This window comes from Parus major, chromosome 1, assembly GCF_001522545.3.
Source record: "Parus major isolate Abel chromosome 1, Parus_major1.1, whole genome shotgun sequence".
NCBI classification, from domain to species: Eukaryota; Metazoa; Chordata; class Aves; order Passeriformes; family Paridae; genus Parus; species Parus major.
In genome coordinates, this window is record NC_031768.1 from 25,988,689 (window position 1) to 26,008,753 (window position 20,065).

A 20,065-nucleotide genomic window follows, 5' to 3' on the forward strand; every position below is an offset into this window, starting at 1 on the left:
AGATTTCCCACATAATACTGAATTTAAGCAACCAAAATAGCACAAGGTTTTTGATGTTAACAATAAAGATGTACTTTTCCAATAATGAATCTTCACAACCCAGACATATTTTGGATGCTCAGTCTAGCTTAGTAGATTCAGCATAAGTTACAGAATTACAGCTCACTCCTCTCTAGAGACAGTGAGTTTTCTCTCAACTGTGAGGCTGCTTTCAGTTCAATCAAGGTACTTTGCAGAGTGCACTTGGCAATTTCATCACATGTTACAGCTGCCATCTGACAGCCTAAGTTATTTTGCAGCTTGGTTGGTTTTTGCCTATGTAGTAGAGTTATAAACACCTGAGCAAACTACAGTACAATTGAGACGTGTTCTAGAAGCAGGTGGAACTGAAACTTTCTCCATGTTTTAGCAGAGAGACAGAGAAGCTACCAAAATAATACCTTAAACTGGGAAATACTGAAGAGTCTAGAACCGTATGTCACTTTTAACAAAGAGCTGTTTGAGGAACCTAATGCGTAGGGTAGGATTGGCAGTGAGCACGGTGCTCACAAGCAGGAAAGATTTAAAGGCAGAAAAAGATAAAAATCACCACCATTTACATGTATAAATAAGTCCGTAGTAGATGCATGTTCAGAACTGGAAAAAAACCTGAGTTTCTTTTGAAGGACTGGACTCAGCTTTACAGGCAGAGCTGTATGAAAAAGGCTCCCAACATCACCCAAACTGATCAAGTCTGTTCTTACGCAATGCAGAAGTTGGCAGTAGTGTTCCATGCATGAGAAATACAGCTGTATTTTATTCCCTAATGTGGCACTTAAAATGGTAAACCATACTAGCACAGCACAGATGTTTTGGTACACAACCTAATCCAAATTAAACATAAATATACAAATCCATATATATATATATGTACTTTCATGAACCAGTAAAGAAACCTAATAGCTAATAAAGAAGTTGTGAACCTTCCCAATTATAAGCAGTGAGTTCTTCCCACCAGAGAGGCCTGGCAGAAAGGGCAGGGACTCGATCATCTTACCTGTGTGTGACCTTACAGAGCTGGCAGCTGATCAGCAGCACTCAGTACTGAGTGTGCTGCAGATCACGAAACCCAGAGGCTGCTGACTGGGCTGTTAAGAATCTGAATGGGCTGTACTTTTGGAAACTCCTGCTGCTATATACAGAACAAGCAGCTGTGGTTGTACATCTTTCAACAGAAATTCAATCCAGGTTACAAAAGGGAAAAAGGAGATTAGGCTGGTGGATCTGGAGCAGCCTAACAAATACATTAATGAAGATGACCTACTTACATTTTTCATTTTAAAGGATTCCTCCTCTAGTCTTTCCACTGCCAGAATGTTTTCAATTGGAATGCTACACAGAGGGTGATCACCTGCAGAACACACAGACACACAGATAGTGAGCCACTTACTCACGACTCGTCCTTGCCCTTTTTCTAAGGGCTGATTCAGTTTCTTTGAAGATCATTTTGACAGCATAAGAATAGAGGGAAAATCTTTCACTCAGCAGGGATTTGCAGGCATGGTCCTTAAGTATTATCTTAAGTACATTTCTGTATTCAGCTGTGCTACCTCACACTAGCAAACCTCTTAGAAACTGATTACTGCAGCAGGATGCAGTATATTTACTGCAAAGGTGACAATGAAATAAATCATTCCTGTCAGCTGAACTGAACTAGTGGTGATGCAAGATCTTAAAGCTGAGTGTGAAATAATGACTGGCATGATCTGAACATACTTCCTTATCTTTCTTTCTCCCTATGTACTTACATGATGGAAGGAAGTGGTACTTGTTGTGTACTACTGAACAGACAGGAACAATTTGAAAAAAAGCAAAATCTCTGCTATTAGGCAACATTAAGTGAACACATTTTGAAAGTTCAAAGATTGCAGGTGAATCCCTGCTTACTGCATCCAGTTGTGCCAACACTACAGAATTTATGAGCACATGCTGAGATGCATCTGAGAATGTTCAATACAAACCCAAATTCTTGCTTGAGGTTTGTAAGCTCTGTTTCCTAGGACAATCTAGGCAACAGTGAAACCTACAGATTATGTAAATAACTGATTAGACAAATATTATCAAATACTTTGCTAACTTACAGGGTATTGTGCTATCCAAGAAGCTTCTCTAACTGTCAATACAGACACTAAAAAAAGAGCAAGAACATACAGGCTGACAGACATGCCAGCACTGTGTCTTCTACAGTTGGAGATCTAGATCTCAGTCTTCTACTCCTACACAATCCTTATGTTTAATCTTTGCTTCAATGTATCAAAACAAGACTGACAAAACTTTGTTACCTTTGCTTTTCTGATAGGTAAACTCATGGTTTGTGAGGCGAAACCATCTCTTTTTGAAGTTTTTCATACCAAATCGTTTTCTTCCTTGTGCTCTCTTGATCATGAACCTAGTAAACAGGGCACCAATTATTAAAATACATGCTTATGTATGTAGATTTATATATACAGGTATATACATACATATAGATGTCATTGCACTTGCAAAGCTTTAGGAAGGGACACAAAATATTTTCTAATTATTGTGGTCTTTTCTTGGCAAGAAAGAGTGTCACATTTGGATAGGTTTAGTGCATCTGTTAGTGAGGGCTGTCCTTTTTCCAGATCTAGAGGAGGGACAAAACATGTAACTTGACTTGTAGTTAGTTAACTGAGCTGCAGTTTGTGCCCTTTCTGCAGTTACAAATGCAGCTAAATGGTTTCCTAGTACAGCAGAAAAAAAGGCAGAACACAGTTAGTACTGCTCTGCTAAGCTTGACCTGTTGACACTACAAGCTTTTTTTTATTTTTTAAGCTGTGAGAAAGCTCAAAAAGTTTAGACTATGTTTGATAATTAAAAGGCAGGTGTGTAAAGCCTCTGGAGCCCAGGGACTATAGCATCACATGCTTTAATCACTCTCCAGCTCTAGAAACAAAATCAGGATGTTCCACAGCCTCATTTGCAATTGCACATAGATACTGCAGTTGAAATGTAATTTCAGTAACATATGAAGTGATCTCATGGCTGGAAAGCAGAGCACCCCTATCCCTTTCTAAGCAGATATGGGGTGTTCATTTAGTGAAATGTCAGTTTTAATTAATTTCAGATTTGAATGGGTTTATTGTGAAATTAGCTTACTGGGAAACTGTGATGCCTCCACCACTTTCTTAACCACTAAATCAATCCAAAAGCCTCACCATGACTTTGGCGACTTCATACTGCTTAGCATCACTTTTTTAAGATAAAAATGTGTGTGCATATGCAATAGAGAGTTGATAATGGCTACTCTACACATTACATTAACTACTGTGCCAAATACAAAACTCTATAATGGAGCAGGTAAAAACTACTTATTACAGAGTAGTTTTTATCAAGTAGGAAGGCACTATACAGCACAAAGAGCACACAGAGAGAACAGCAAATGAACTGGCTTAAAAATTTTCAGTAGCAGAGCTAAAATGCTTAGAACAGCTAATATTCTGTTTCTTGCTGCTGGTACCTTCAGTCACAAATAACTACAATACATCTGACCAGATCACAAATCTGTTAAAAGCTCAAACAGAAGCCCAAGTTCCTTCAGACTTTAACTATTTTGTAACCAGCTAGGCTGGTGCCTGCTGCTCATTCCAAGCTGTGGGGGAAAAAGATGACAAAGACTGTCTACAGCAGTGGACTTTTTTTTTTTAACTGGTTATAGTTATACATCTCTCATTTTTAAAATGGCCAGACAGTTACTGTCTTGGTTCTCATTCTTGGAATACTTAAGAAATATTTAATAATATCATGTGATTCAGGCTGTCACCAGGTCCACTGACAGTAGCCCTCATAACCCCAGGCTAAGGCTAATTTCAAAGGAAGAACTGATACCCTGGAGGAGGACACCATGCTCTTCAAGTTAGTTTCTAGTGTCCTTCTCATGCCAACACTTAAAGGTGACTTAAAACTGCAAACTCCTACAGAGCTCCCGTCTTTGAAAAATGCAAACCCCACACAGCAGAGCTAAGAGCACATTTTTAATTAAATTCTTCATGGCTGACATAGCCAAGAGAAATATGTGCTTTTATTTTCCAGAGACAGGTGACTAGCATTCAGTCATAGAAGTTAAAAGGTCAACCTCTTTATTTCTAGCAATTGCAAAATATATGAGAAGTCAGAGCAAATAGAAGCACAAATGGAAAAAAGGTCCAAGATTAAACCCATTTCAGTACAAGGTGGTTGGAGAAACCTTTTCTTCTCATGCTTATTGCAGACCTGAATCTGGATCTGCCTTAGCTTTGCTTGGAAGTATTGACATGCCCTTTTCATCACAAAAAACAAACAAAAAAAATAGTTCTCCTTTTCATTCTCTTCCGTTTGCAAAGAACGAGGCAGGCAGCTGTTAAGCAGTGATGGCATGATTGATGTCAGCAAACCCAAGTGCCAATGACTAATCTTTTCATTCAGAAGTACTTAGGCTATAGCTTTCCATTTGATACTCTTAATAGAGGAAAAAATAGATTAAAAACACAAAAGCAAGCAAAAATATTACAAAGGCAAATAGAAACCCCACTAGACAGCCATTCAGTCTGGAGAAGAATTAAATCAAAGGCTGTGAAAAGTCCCACAACAAAACATGGCAATAATGCAAAATATAAAAAAATAGACTGCTGAAGGCCACTTCTTAACCTTGAAAATAATTTACATGAACACTACTTAAGAAGTGCCTAGAATATGTATGGTCTCTTCATCACCTTCAGTAAATTCTTCAGGATCCATACAGTGCTTCTTGGTGCCCTGCCTACAGACAGAAATCCTTTATTCTCTATTTAAAGCAGGATTTTGTTTTAAGGAAAATAAAAGGTCAACATCAAGAAACGGGGAACTAAATGTTCTCTGCTGGGTTTACACAGGCATTTCAGGATGGTTAAACAGAGTACTTCCTCCCCAAAGTTAAGTCAGACAAATCTACTGCTGCGAAGGACATGCTGTCAGCCAGTAGCTACAGCAAAGCAGCAACTGCCTCTACCATCTTACCTGCATGAACTATTACCATCAACTTTCTTTACTGTTAGTTTAAGAGTCCTTACAACAGCAGCCACAGGCCGAGCAAGAAAAGACAGAAAAAAATCAGACAGGAGCAAAAGAAAGACAGAGGCAGAAAAAATGTTTTACAGTTAGAGGGTAAATGTTACAAACTACAAATTAATTTTGAAAACCAAAAGGATGATAAATGTATGGAATTAAAATAGACAAAATTGCTTCTAAGGACAGAGGTTTATCAGAGAAGTGAACTGTCAAGGTTAAATAGAAGAGGTAGTCATGTTTTCACTGAAAATGCAGTTTTTGCATTACTTAAAATGACCATGAAGGCTTACTTTCAAACAGCATTAGAGCTTACTGAGCTCTAAAAAATTTGGATTTTTTTACTTTCTTCCTCCCAGCTCAAAGAATCTGTTTCTACAGTGCATTTAGATGATCTTAACAACCCAGTTTTATAACAAAAAATGTCAACAATTGGTATCTGAAACTAACACAGCATATGGAACATCCCAAAAAAGGAAAGGTACTAAAATTATAAACTGTTCCAAGTGCATGTCAAATTTTCCTCAAAATGGCCATGATAATAGTTAGCATATGTATCTCATAGGGCAGCAAAAGCAAATTCCATTTGCAGGCTTTGCTCTCATGATGTTATTCAGTATCTGTCTTCACAGTCTTCCAGTGTCTTCACAGTGGGATTTTAACAGCTTTTATTCACTGGAGTTCAGGAAAAAGACACCCCAGCTTGATTTTAATACAATGCTGATCTAAGTTTACTTTGCCTTAGCTACAGGCTCTACTTTCCTCCACTTATTTCAAAACACAAATATAGTAAGATGTTTAAATCAAATGAAAATATAATTCAAATCAGCTATAGCAACCACAGAGAGCAGAAATTGCAGCACAAGAATTTTCCTAAATTCTTCTCTGATTGCATGAATGGAATAAGGGTGGCAGAAAAAGAGGTGGCTGCCTCAGAATGGCAGTAAGCACTCAAGTAGATGGTTTGGCTGCAGATGCATACTTACCCTTCTTTAAGCAATATAGGTTGCTCTATGCTCTTGTGATCTCTTCTTCCTGAAGATGAAATTAGATCTAGAAACTAAAAGGTGAACAAAGAGCAGATGAAAAAATGACAGGACCACACTACCCAGATTAAAATCTTTCAACATTAGCATAGCACAGAGCTATGAGAGTATTTTTGAAAGTAGTTAAACAAAAGGTAACAAGCAGAAGCTTGAGGAATTTGGAAGGTTTCCTGGGTTGCAACCTAAAAATAGCACAAATGCTCTTAAGCAGTAGAACTGCAGATGCCAAATACTTCTCGTGCTTCTCCTTTGTTATATGGATCTTTCACTTCCTTTTTGGACTAAGCAATTTTCATCACAGATCTGCAGCACTCTACAAAGTACACACACCTCAAAAAACTCAAAGCAGCAGCTTGTTAATCCAACCTATTTATTAACTAGAAATAGATGCAAAGAAATTTTACTATTGAAACAAGTATAATTTGATAAAAGTTTCTTGAGTATTAGTTATCAGGAGTCTGCTTTTCTCAACACACTTCCTTGATTACCAACAGTATGTATTGCTTTCTAGGACTCAACTTTAAAAGCACAGCAGGATTTTTAGAACCTTCACACACGTTACTTACATTTTTTACTGCATCTGCATATTTCTGTTCATTGAAATAGTCATAAAATGTAGCCATGTAAGACTCCTTGAAATTGGCCTGAAACACAAAGCCAAAACCATGTGTATCATCATACAGTTTATACAGAAAATATTATTGTTAATAGCAACAGGTCAGAAGAAAAGCCACTGCAGGTAGACAGAGGGTTTTTTCCCGGCCAAAAATAAAATAAGTGCTACTTTCATGTTATACAGCACACATTCAGTAGTACCAAGCTTCTATTTCAGAGAGGCAGTAGAACATATTTCATATGTTCAGTTACTACAGTTAATAATACATTCTTCAAATGCTTCAAAATTCTGCTTTGGCTTTAAATTTTTCTCCTGACAAGAAGTGTAAGAAAAATAATTCTACTGTCTTGAAAGACTCATAACTGAAGTACACAGTCACCCACAGCTGCCTGTGTGAATCCTAACAAGACCTCAGCTACCCCAAATTACCACCAGCTCCAGCAGTGCGGTGCCTTAGGTACACTTATTTCAATCAAACATCCAGAATATGGGCATCTAGATCTAATCTCACCACTGACAGAAAACCAAACTGGTGTGAAAAGGGAAGTACAGCCCTTGCCATTACTGGGAGATTTTTCTCAGTTCAGTTTTAAAACGCTGAAATAATCTTTAAAGCCTTGTAGAGCTGCTAATAATTTATCACAGATAAGCAGAGAACTTCACAGGTTTTCTGATCATTGTCTTTCATCCATAGGAAGGAATGAAGAGCTCTGAAAAAGACTTCTAGATTGGTCACACAATTTTGCTTTACTGAAATCTAGTTCAGATTAAGATAATTTAGTTTTCTTCTAAACATGAGAGGCTTATAATCAAAGTAAACAACCAGTTTTGCATGAGCCTAGTGCAACTCAAGCATTTTAAAGGCTTAATTACAATTAATGATAAAAGATTAAAAAAATCACTTTCCTAAATTAAGCCATTAAATGAAAATTGCATACTTACAGATTTAGATTTTGATAAGCTGCCTAGTGTTTGAATGGTTTTAGAGATAAGTGTCAAAGTTCGAGACGTCTGAGGATCCTAGGAAGGAGAACAATATTATATGGACTAGCTATAATAATGAACAGAGGAAGGTAAACTATATTCCTTCTTTCATATTTCATTTGCAGAAGAATAAAAAAAATTAGAAAAGACCCCTAATAAAACACTGCAGGAAAAAAAATCTGGTTTTATATTAAAAGGATTTTGGCTCATAAGCCATCGTGCTCCATAGCTACCCTACTGACCTTCAGGGATCCCAATGCAACCACTCACAAAACAAAATCAAGGCTGTCCACATCCTCTCCATCCCAATAAGAACAACTACTAGAAGCCTGATATACATTATTTAACATCCAAAATATTTCCAACACTGCTGATAATCAATCCAGCATTAATGTGATTTGGCGAGAACAAAGCAATGACCCTATTTTTCACAGCAGCTTAGATCATCTACCTTGTTTGTCCTTAAATTTCACTCTTCATTCAGTATCTCCCAAGTTCTTCACATACAAAGTCATTCAACATATGCTTCATATCCAAGACAGATATAATAGATCTTTGGACTAACAAAGGCAATTTTCCTAAAGGCTTTTACAAGAATTGAAGAAAGAATCTCAGTAGACAGACTATGGTGACAGGACCATAAACATAGCTAGAAAAAAACTGATACAGTACTTACTGGATGGTGTGGTGTAAGCTGAAAGAGGTTTGGAGAAAGAATGGCAGGAGCAAAGAACCTCAGGAAAATAAAGCTGCTGACAGCTGTGTACCTTACATCTAGGTCACCTATTTTAAAAAAACAGACCTCTAGTCAGCATTTCAATAATCCTTCCTGAAAAGCCTCATGAAATTAATCAGAGCCTTGAGAGAGCTAACTTGAGCATGTGCTGGATAATGTATATATTTGCGAGTTACAGGATTAACTGATGATAGAGGATTTGGAGCCAGAGATCAGCTAGCCTAACTCAAGGAAATGTCAATGAGAGCCTCTTTAAAAAATAAGCAGCATAAGTTGCAAGAACGCCATTCACTTTTCCACCACACAAAGAATTTCATAGACATCTGCTATTCCATATATGCACTGACGTGTGATGAATAATTTATATAGTTTATGAAACGTTCAGTAGTTCAGAGGCCAAGTCTCACTTACTTACTTATAGCCCTGAGAACAAGTGTTGTACAGATTCCTCATGTATCTATTCTAGTCGGTAGTTAGAGAAAATATATTTTACTTATTTATTTAAACATAAAATAAAGAGCACAACAACACAGTCAATGGTTTTCCACTTGAGCTTGCCTACTCCAAAGTGACTGTTTAAAATCTGAATCCATATTACTCTTTCTAAAACTTCTCTACTGTAACCTGCTTCCCTTCATGAAAATACATAGCTTGGTTGTTTTGCTTAATTCTGGTTTTACACTGCCCACTTACTCTCACAGAGTCAGAACAACTAAGAGGGACTGGAAAGGACTGTCTCTTGATAGCCAGAAAACCTTTGCAGCACATGGGTTCCCAGAGCAGTGAGCTTGCAGTAACTCAAATTTATAGACTAGCTTTTATTACAGATTGACATATAAGCAGAAAACAATTCCACTGCACCAAATCTGAGCCATTACAAAATCCTGAACATTTGAAAACTGAATATACTTTGCAAATACTGAACCCATAAAAGACCATCATAATAATCTTTTAAAATGCTGTTTTCCTTTGAAAAATGTTTAAGAAAAAAACTCCAATCAACATCAAAAATCATGTTATTTTGTGGAATGAATAATCTATGAGAAAACATTAATAATCAATGAGAATGCATTAACAGACTGCAAATATTATTTTGGATAAGCTACTGTTCAATTACTAAATCCAACAAGGATCATGCAGACTGCTGGACTACATTTGTATTTAAAAGTTATCAATTATGTAAAATAAACATATACAAACTCACCTTGAAAACGTTTGGCAGCTGATTCTCTCAGTGAAAAGAAAATATCACACATCACTGTAGGGCAGCTTACACCAGATTTTGTAATTACAGTAAAAATGCGATCAACATATTGCCTCAAATTTTCCTGAAAAAATGCAAAGATTATGACAAAATTAGTATAATTTTCTGCTGTGGAAAGTGGTGCTATTCCTGGTTTCATTCATGGTGGCATCATTAAAAGATTCCCAGTTTCAACATTATACACTTGAAAAACAAACCCTCACTCAATTATACTGTTTGGGAAACGCACATCTTCAAGAAGAGTAAAAATATCATTCCTATCAAACCAAACATTAAATGATATGGCCATATGGCAAATCATTCCTTCTTCTAGCACTGTTTACTACATCATTGGGAGAATCATAGAATCATTAAAGCTGGGAAAGATCTCTCAGATCATTGAGACCCAATATGCAGTTTAAGCCTCCCCTGACACAATTTGAGGTCTTTTCCTCTCATCCTGTCACGTATTACTTGGGAGAAGAGGCCAACCCCACACCTGGCTACAGCCTCCTTATAGCTGAAGAGAGAGATCTCCCCTGAGCCTCCTTTTCTCCAGGTTAGCCACAGGCTCACAAGCTATCCTTGTCCTCAGGGCATCAGGAGAAGTCATTAACTTTCTACAGGCATTGCATTTATAGCATAATGTAAAGCTGTTGTGAAATAATTATAAGGGTGGTGTCAAGAAAGCTTACAGTGTATTCTAATGAATGACAAAATTATTTGTGAGATCAAACTTCTGAGGACCTCAGTTAAACTTGATGGCATAAACAGACTGTCTTCAAAATCTAATGCATACCCTGTTATTTTCCAGGTTTTCACCATCTTTTAATTTCACAGGATCAATTTCACAAGGTTTATGGACCTGGCAGATCTAAAAAAAAATAAATATATAGTGAACAATTGATATATAAGTCTATCTACAAGTACAAAGTTTTGTAAAAAGCATAATCTGTTAGCTTTTGAGATGGGAGGTAAAAGGCAAAAGCCAAGTTTATGAACAGTATTTTTTTCTTTTAACAGCAGAGGTACATTGTGTGTGATCTTTATTTTTTCCCAAAAAGTAGCATTAATTCACTCTAACCTTTCTTTCAACTGATGTGCAGAACTGTTCTTTAGACTCTCTCAAGCAAGGCTGTTCAAGAAAAGTACTATTTTTCCAAAACAGTCAACTTTGAAAGTATACCCATATTCTTTAAAACTTGACATTTTCTGATAAACATTAAGAGAAGAAATTGTCAAATCATTTAAAGGAAGTCTGTGGTCTGAAAGTATTGCCCAATTACAGCACTAAAATACCCACACCCACCACTCTGGACTGGATAGATAATAAACCATTGTTCCAATATGTGCATCACATGTACAGTTATCTACAAATAACTGTATCCCTTTATTCCCACTGGATGAAACTCATTACTTATAGCTTCACAACAGCTTTGTATTGTAAATACTAATTATTAATTTCTCAGAAACAATATATACTAGTTGTTATAAAACAGAATAATGTGGTTTAATAAAATAGAAATTTTCCTTTAATGCAGTCCAACTGTCTCTGAATTGGGGACTCAGCTGTGGCTAACCTAACACACAGGATTTTAATGAAGAAACAAGCTATTAACAGCTATTAAGCATTATTCTTACAAAGCATTCTTAGAATGAGAAGTAATAAACAATATTTGTTCCCTGAAGGCCTTTACCACAACATTTTACCAAATAAACAGTCTGAACTGTTCTTACCTCATCTATAATTGGCTTTAGTGTAACTTGCAGATAATGCATCCCTGCCAGTTTCATTGTCTCATCAATGCACTTGGAAGTTAACGAGTTTCCTCTGAAAATGGTGTTTGGATCTCTGGAAGTGAACAATTTTCTGTAATTTAGTCTCTTTGTAATGAACTGCTAATACATGGAAATAAAAACAGCAATGAAAGGTGACAGAATCTCAGGTTTGAATACAGAAGCAAAACCTCCTTTTGACACCAGGCTGCCATTAAATGCAGTCACACAGCATTTAGAACAGTTCCAGGGTGTAACAGAAAAGCAGCAGCCTTGGAAAATCCAGAAGGGGCTACAGATCTTCATTGTATTAGCATTGTGTGTTCAGTGCACTATCCAAACACACAGTGACACACAGGCTCAAATCAAGGAGGTCTGCAGCACAAATCTGGGAAACACATTTGGTTTTCACATACTACTGAACAGTGCCAATTTGAAAAAGGGAAAGAGGCAGTGATTTTAGTCTCACAACTACATTGGACATTGCACACAACCTACTACTTTCACCTACAAAATAAGTACTTGTGAGCTGGGAGGAAGAAGAAAACACAGGCTACAATAACACAGCCATATTTTTAAGGAACTCAGAGCACTGCTCTGTGGTAACAGTGCAGACTCCACTTCAGCCCTGAGAACTGTGTGGCAAGGTGGCACCTTGCAGACTCTCAGGTTTTTCTAAAACTCTCTTGCACAGAACTCATCCTGTACTATACATACAGCCTCAGTGACTGATAAAGCTTCAGCCAGCTGCTCTATTACATACCTGTACCTCCCTGCTTAGCAATTTACTTCATGCAAATAGGTATATAACCAATGATCTTATCTACAATACATACAATCAAAACCTGTACTTAGTGACAGTGGATCAAACCTGGATATGAAGTTTTTTCCTTGCTCATATACACACTGATATATTTTCTGGTTTTTTACAGCTTACTATGGTTGTACTCATTTACAAGCAGTGAGTAACAGGATCAATTACTTCACTAGGTTCATCATTTTGTTTCACAAAAAAAAAAGTAAGCTCACTGCCTGTTACAAATGCCAGGAAGCACTGAAAACAAACACCATCTTTGCTGCTTTATCACAGGAACACGACTGACTAGGAATCAGTGAGTTTCCTCATGCTGCAGCAACCTTGCTGCTTCAGCCAACCTGCAGCTCAGAAAAAATACACCTACCTACAGGAAGGAAAACAGTTCATTCCTCAGACACTCTGAAAAGAGCCAACCCACACAAAGATTTTATTTTGTGCTAAGGAAGTTTACAGTCAGTACCAGTCATTCCCCTTGACTCTTCTACTGTTAGTCAAGAGCAGGACTACACAGGCACAGGGACTGTGGTAAAATAAATATTCTTTAGGATCTGCTTGGTATGAACATTAGATCTTACACTATTGAACTATCAGCCCACCAGTAAGTCAAACCAAGAACTCAGAAGAAGCAGCCAAAAAAAGCCCAACTTCATTTTCTGTCATCCCATGCCAAATTCAATCTCATCCTTAATCCTTCACCCTCTAACTGGGACGATTAGACACACAGCTTGCTTAAATATTCATGATTAGGAAGAAACTTGCTTGTTGTTTAGAACAAATTCAACAAACACTTACTCAGCACTAAATGATTTATTAGCACACAATAATGCAGAAATGATTTCATACGAACAGTTGAAGGTAATGTAGAATTCCACTTATATATAGTTATGACTGAGCAAAAATCCCTGTTCTCACATGTTAGAATAGTCTTGGAAATCATTTTCACAAAATATGATGGGAACTCCTCCTAAAGGTCAAATTAACCAGATCTTGAGAGAATTTAGAAGGAACTCTGCCACTTGGCTAGGAAGAACAGGAACCACCCCAACATTTTCTTCTGAAATTGCACATTTCTAGAAACTGAGTGGAAGATTCTAGCACTAGCCAATGTAGTTTAGGTCTTTTTGATAGCAGTTTGTTTTTTGGTACTTACTGAGTTCTCTTCACTTCAGCATTCGCAATGGCACTTATGAAAGGCACAATTCTGCCATAGTGTAAGAAAAGCCTGACAAGAGGTATGGCCGCTTCCTGTTTTTCTCTGCAAACTTCACCCAAAATATGTGCAGCTGATGCTGAAACAGGCTGAACAGTGGAAAATAAAAACTTTGAGAAATACTTCCAGAACAACCATTCTTTTTTTCTATTCCCATAAGCTTCTTAATGCAGTACCCCCCACAAGAGTTGCAATGGCCAGTTACCCAAAAGTCTGTATATAATGCGGGTGGATGTTACATCCCAGTTTCGTGAACAGTGAGCTCCGGTCACAAGAGGGCAGCAATTTAAAAACTATTACAGTACAGTCTCTTTTTATCCCCCACATTTTTAATGGCAGTCTTTTCAGTAAACGTCATTTGCCTGGGAAGCAAGTGAAGAGAAAGAACTCTAACCCTTCACAATTTCACATCTCAGTGAGTACAGAACTCAGTTCTTTTACTGAAAAAACAAAAGCATCATTACAACTGTAAGAAGTATACATAAGGGCACACATGGTCCAAACCTCTGATGTTTCAGGATTATTTCTTGGTTTGGGTTTTTCTCAGTTATGCAAACAAACCTGTTCCTGTCCAGTAAAGGAAAACAATTGATCAAACTGAAGCTTTCTTGACTTTTTCACATGTAAAATTAAAAAATCACAGAGAATGTGCTGCTGCTAAAACCACTGTGTTCCTGGGTCTGCCTTCACCTACCATACAGAATGCAGATAAAGATCTCTGCAAGGACTGAAGACAAGCACAAGAGATATGCAGAGCTTAACAAGGCTCTGAGGTCTGAAAAGGAAGAGCTGCCCTCTCTGGTAGTTAAACAACTACAGTGCCAGCAAGATAGTGACAAATACTCAGAAACCCCTGTGAAGATGATCTGCAAGTAAACAACAAACAACACAAGCAAATTACCTCAACATCTGCAGATTTTAGCAGGACGTCTCTCAGCGGACTATAATAGTCTGAGGAAAAAACATGGTCCTCAGTGTAAACCACATTTAACCTTAAGGAACCGAGGTCATCAGGTTTCAATGATTTGTTACCATTATCTCTGGGCTGCAGAAAATACCTGATATGCAAAAAATAGGATAGAAACTTAGTGCTGAAACACAAGATTTTCTCAGGCTATACATGAGCATAGAGGAACTGTACTGACACACAGAGTATTTACATATGTATCAAACTCTTGAGAGTTCTGAATCAGACTTCTTAATTAAGTTTGCCAGTCTGTTTTGCACCAACTGCAACATGGGAAGTTCTGAACATAAAAATTTATGTAGGTATGATTAAAAACCCACACACTAAAACCATAGCACTGCTGATGAACTGCAGTAAATAATATAAAAACAACATACTAGAACTCCCATATGCTACAGAGAGGCAGACTGCAACCTCTAATCACATTATCAAACCTTCTTGTTCTTACACTTGCTAAGATTACTTTGGCTTGCTTACAAAAAAGATACAAATTTAATCCATTTAAACTTTATCACATAGCAGTAATTACTCTTAAGTCTTCGGAGTAGACATATGTTTCTACTTATTCTCCAAAAGAAAAATGTCAAATACCATGCTTCGTAAGAACTAGACTGTCGGAGAAATTTCAAAGGGAGTCTCAGTTCTCCTAGAAACTCATCACCAAACTTCAAGTTACTGGCATTCCAAAGATCAACCCTGTAATAAAAACAAATAATTTAAAATACTACTAAGAAATCAAAATAATAATAATTTAAAAAACCCCAGTGTTTTTTGCAAATTTGTTGGGTTTTTTCCCCTCAAGTCTACGAGTTACAAAGACTTGAAACTATACAGCAATGGTTTCCAAACAGTAAAGAGATAACTTCACCTTAGACTTCTGAAGCCTTACAGTTCACCTCCATAAAACATTAATGAAAAGTATCATTCAGATTAACTTTTTTCTCACCTGTACTGTTTCCACTGTCCATATTGATAAAGATTCAGATGGCTGTCTGGTTATCCCAGATAATGGAAAAATACAGTTAAAATGGACACCAGGGGAAAAAGCACAAAATTACTTAAGGACTACATATTATCTGTCCCTGTCTAATTTGGGATTACTAACAGTTAAGTAGCAGCTTTACAGAATTAGTTCTCCATAATTTTTCACAGTTTCTATCTCCTAGGAAGATTCCTGTGTCAAGCATACACACTTATGGCACCTAAATTAGTTCTGCAGAAATATTCAAAGCTGTAGGATAGCTCTACATTTTGGTAGAATCTGTGTATTGGCTGAAGCTTACACAAATTTTGGCACTCAGTCCCTCACATTTGGGAAGTTCTGCTATCTGTCTGTAGACAATCCTTTCTTTCTTCCCTATGTTCTTCAAAATCAGGATGGAAAACAACTGCACTGCAATTCAAAGCATGTAGCTAAACACTACCATACCCACCTTGAGGCAAAGGTTTCAAACTCCAGGGTATTTGTTTCTGTATGTATTTTAAGGTTTTCTCTAACAGCTATTTTTATTAAAAAACAAGATCAGCTGACTATTTTGCAGCTAAGTGACAGCTTAAATGTGCCTTAAACTTTTGGAGGGAAAAATGGTACATGGAAATAAATACATTAGTTTTCAACTAATGACAATTTTTAGAAGAGCAACTTTAACTTGGATAAGGTACAAAATCATCCAGTTGTGGACATATTTACACAACCCTCCTGGTGTCAAGCAAGTCACAGTAGACTGGCCAAGGAGCAGAAACCTTGTTAAAGGTTTATCCTATCTTATGCAAACACAGAACACATTACTTTTAAGTCCTCTGATCATTGCATCTCTCAGCAGTGTCTCCTGCATCAGCTGTCATACACCAGACACACCATCAGCTCACACTGCATGCCTACTAGGTAAAGTTCTTCAGACTCTGATAACTTGGACAGTATTTCTGCAGGGCAAGAACTCTCCCAATGGAAAAAAACTTATTTGAAAATTCAACCTTCTCTCTCTTTTCTCCATATTTGATGGGTTATTATCTTGCTAACCAGCTCAGACAGCTAAAAGCAGTTTTCTTTGGGAAGAGAGGAATCTTTAAGCCTATTTATACAGTCAAACTTAAAACTTACCAAGTATTTACAGGCTACTTGTTTCTAGTTTATCTAAACTCTTTCAAGATGCCAACTAGCAGTAACACTTTCAAACACAGACAGCTAAAGGGTTTCACCACAGTTACAGAAAAAACATCAGTGCAAGGGATCTGTACAAGAAGAAATAACAATTAAAGTAGATCTCACACTACACAGTACGCAAAGCAGGCATGCACATTCTAAAGTTATTGGTTTGTGCTCTTCGAGTACAAAGAATAAACAGAAGTTATTAAAAATGTTAATGCACACATCTCAGAGTCTAAAAGATCACTGTCTCTCAAGATTTTTAAAAGGCAAAACTATGACAAGTGTTATTCTGAAACTGGTCAGATTGTAGTCACAGAAAGAAACAAACAGGACAGAGAGGGAGGATAAACCATGAATTCACCAGAACATCTGGTCCCCAAGTGTTGATATGCCCTGCCTACAACTTCCTACACCCACTCAAAAAGAGAAAGCTTTTCATAGCTTTAGAGAGAAATCGTGAGAGACTAAGTCTGCTCTTTACCCTGTGGAATTGTATTTTTCTCAGGAGAGGAAAAAACAAACAAATCCCCAAACCCATAAATTGTGTGATCTGTCCAGAGGGCTTGGGGGCAATCTAACTCTCACTAAACAAAGTGGAGGAAGTGAGCGGGGGTGGAAGGGGAACCCAAGATGGAAACAAAAACACACTGTCCCAGAGGGACAAAGGCTCTAAGGAGAATTTGCCCAACCAAGACTAACACTTTATCTGCTTTTGCTTGTTATTTAAGTGCTTAATCTTTTTCCAACTATTTTTCAGGCCTCCTCTCAAACTATTCATCTGTGCCACATTGTGATACATTGGTTTTCAGGAATGACAGACTTTTATGCAGCTCAGCTCCACATACATTATTGCTGCAGATGAGTCAATTGTTCAGAAAATATAGCAAGTAAACAACTGTATAATTTCATTTAGTCCAGTAGTATAAAATGAGAATCATTGAAATATTAAGCAATATGTAACCACTGTACACAAATGTCTAGCATCTCCTTCAAAACTATCAAAAAACCTATCAGAGAATCCTAGCTTTCATTTAGAATCCGTGCATGGCTGAGCATCATGGTTATGGGCCTTGTGAGACATGGTGTCGTTTCCCACTTCATCACATACATGCCATGGAATATTGGGCCATGTTATTTCATATCTGCCTACACGATGCAAAGCTTTGCAGATATTTAGCCTAGTGCTAGGACTAGTTCACCTGCAGTGCTGCAACACTGACACCACCAAAGCAGCCCAGCACTGCACCTGGGCCTTTGCTTTTACTCCCGTGAGTCAGCTGTGGGCTGCCCCCAAACCAGCTACCTTTGCACTGCCTGACACTAATGTTCTCTGTGAAAGAGCACAGCTCTTGCCTCTCTCACATATAAATAGTTTCCCTTTCCTACCTCAGAGCCATGGCAAACACCAATCTATTAATGCTCTCCTAGTGCTGTGACACTGTATTGACAGGCTACATGAACCAGCAGCTGCCACATCAGAACAGTGCTCAATCCATTCATGAACTCAGATGTGTTTTGCTTGCTGGGAGTTAGTATTGTTCCCCTTTCCTGGTTTCCCCTCCTTTCCTTACAGCCAGTTGTGACTCTGAAGGAACTACAGAACTTTCTGGGAGACACCTCACTGCCTCTCTAGTGAGAATATATAGGGAGGGAGGCAGTGCTACTATTCTTCCTCCAACTACTAACATAAAGGAGAGAGAAATTTCTCACCACCTGATGCAGAAATAGCAGTATTCATTTACTGTGCATACAGATCATGAGATGGCCCAAGCCTCCAAGTTTCAGTGGTATGTGATGCATGTGACACTTTCAAGTTTTGCACCTCCTATTTTTTTCTCACCTCTCTTTATACTCACCTGTCCCCACAGACACTGTTGACTGGCCTCAGCAGGTTTTAGAATAGTACTAAGAGGGTGGCACAGGGTGGGATTCTTTTGGTTTTGAAATCAGAATTTTTTTTCTCCTACTTTTATCATACCAAATCTTGCAATAAAGGGTTAAAGTTGGAAGGCAAAAGAGAACAGAAACTGTCTCTGCCTCAGAAAAACTCTGACTTCAAGAGTCTCCTTTCAGGGAAAAAGGACCTCATACAGGTTGCTAAAATTAAGTGATAGAAGAAAATATACTCTGTATCTAAGAGCATCACAGAGGCTCTGAGATGTCCTGGAAAACTGAGGGAGGGAGGAAAGGAGATCCCAGACATAACAGGTTGTTCTTAATGGCAACTGCATATTAGTATACACACAGTGCCTATGAGAAACAAAGGAAAATAATGAGGATGTCTCCTGCATCAGAACCAACACACATATTCAAGATAGAATCTACAAGACAGTGGAAATAAATGAACATACAGATACAGTGATAAAAACTCATCTTGATTTATCAACAGAAAAACCATGCTTGCCACTTTGCAAACAGAATCCACTACAAAGTTACACAACTCTGGAAGAAAATTTTGTGCTAATAATTTAGTTTATATTACCTAATCTCCATTTTGTCCACTTCATCTACATCTTCAATGTCAAAATGGGATTTCTTGTTGTAGCTACTGGGTCTTGTAACCTAATAAAAAGGAGGAAGCTTTTAGGAGCTTGATCTGATACAAAAACATTCTGATGTAACTTTTACAAAGCTTTGGAAGAGCACAGTATTGTACTACCAGCAGTGACTTCAGTCCCGATACTGAAAACATCCATGCAAATGAATAAACATGTTGACTAAAGAGATTACTGACTATAAAGTGGTGATTACACAATCATTTCCAAGAGTAAGCATATACTCCATACTTTTTTTACAGAGAAATACCATCTTTAATATTACTACAGCACTTCAAGTTTACATTGACAACAGAAAAATACCACTGAAAGGAGCACCACTTTCATAATCCATTAGGGAAAGAAAAGGGCAATTAATATTTGTGTTTTAAATACAGTTGTACAATGGATGTCCTGAAGCACTCTGCAGAGCACAGGGGAGGAACCACAACCACCCTTAAAAACATTTTGCAGTGTATCCAATCAAAACTGGGAGGTTCTACATGTCCTGATATTCTGGAAGCCAATTTAACCTGCCCATACAACAAATACCAAGCAGACCAAGAGACCCTAGCCTGTGCTGTGCATATCAGAATATAGAAGCAGCTGCACAGTTCACCAGCCATATATGCAAGAATGATTAACAGGAAAGCACAGGCAAAAAAAAAAAAAAAAAAAAAAAAAAAAGGAAAAAGGAAAGAAGTACAGAGCATTAGCATGAAAAGTTTTTCTACAAATGTTTCATAAAATTTGTTTTCTACCATGACTGTAAAAACACTTTGGTGGTTGTATTTTTGCATAGTGCGTCAGAAACTTAAGAAAAAGGCTACCCCACCCAGCTGAAACCACAGCAGGAACTGATCAAACACAAGGGTGTATGATGATGTGTGGGTTCAGCTCTTGGTTGC

The 20,065-nt window shown here is 37.5% G+C and overlaps 1 protein-coding gene across 3 annotated transcripts in view; it reads right to left on the minus strand.

Moving 5' to 3' along the window:
- Positions 1 to 20,065, minus strand: part of RASA3 (RAS p21 protein activator 3) — a 128,470-nt gene that overhangs the window by 7,418 nt on the left and 100,987 nt on the right. For 2 of the 3 annotated variants that reach the window (XM_033513158.1, XM_015640084.3), the window contains exons 8-20: positions 19,106 to 19,185; positions 15,066 to 15,170; positions 14,409 to 14,565; positions 13,448 to 13,596; positions 11,442 to 11,556; positions 10,504 to 10,578; positions 9,666 to 9,789; positions 8,402 to 8,508; positions 7,684 to 7,761; positions 6,692 to 6,769; positions 6,066 to 6,139; positions 2,322 to 2,428; positions 1,308 to 1,390 (exon numbers count right to left, since the gene is read on the minus strand). In XM_033513158.1, the coding sequence (XP_033369049.1) occupies positions 1,308 to 1,390; positions 2,322 to 2,428; positions 6,066 to 6,139; positions 6,692 to 6,769; positions 7,684 to 7,761; positions 8,402 to 8,508; positions 9,666 to 9,789; positions 10,504 to 10,578; positions 11,442 to 11,556; positions 13,448 to 13,596; positions 14,409 to 14,565; positions 15,066 to 15,170; positions 19,106 to 19,185 (1,332 nt within the window). Of the gene's footprint in view, positions 1 to 1,307; positions 1,391 to 2,321; positions 2,429 to 6,065; positions 6,140 to 6,691; positions 6,770 to 7,683; positions 7,762 to 8,401; positions 8,509 to 9,665; positions 9,790 to 10,503; positions 10,579 to 11,441; positions 11,557 to 13,447; positions 13,597 to 14,408; positions 14,566 to 15,065; positions 15,171 to 15,420; positions 15,445 to 19,105; positions 19,186 to 20,065 lie in introns of those variants that run through there. The other variant, XM_033513160.1, reaches the window with a different exon arrangement.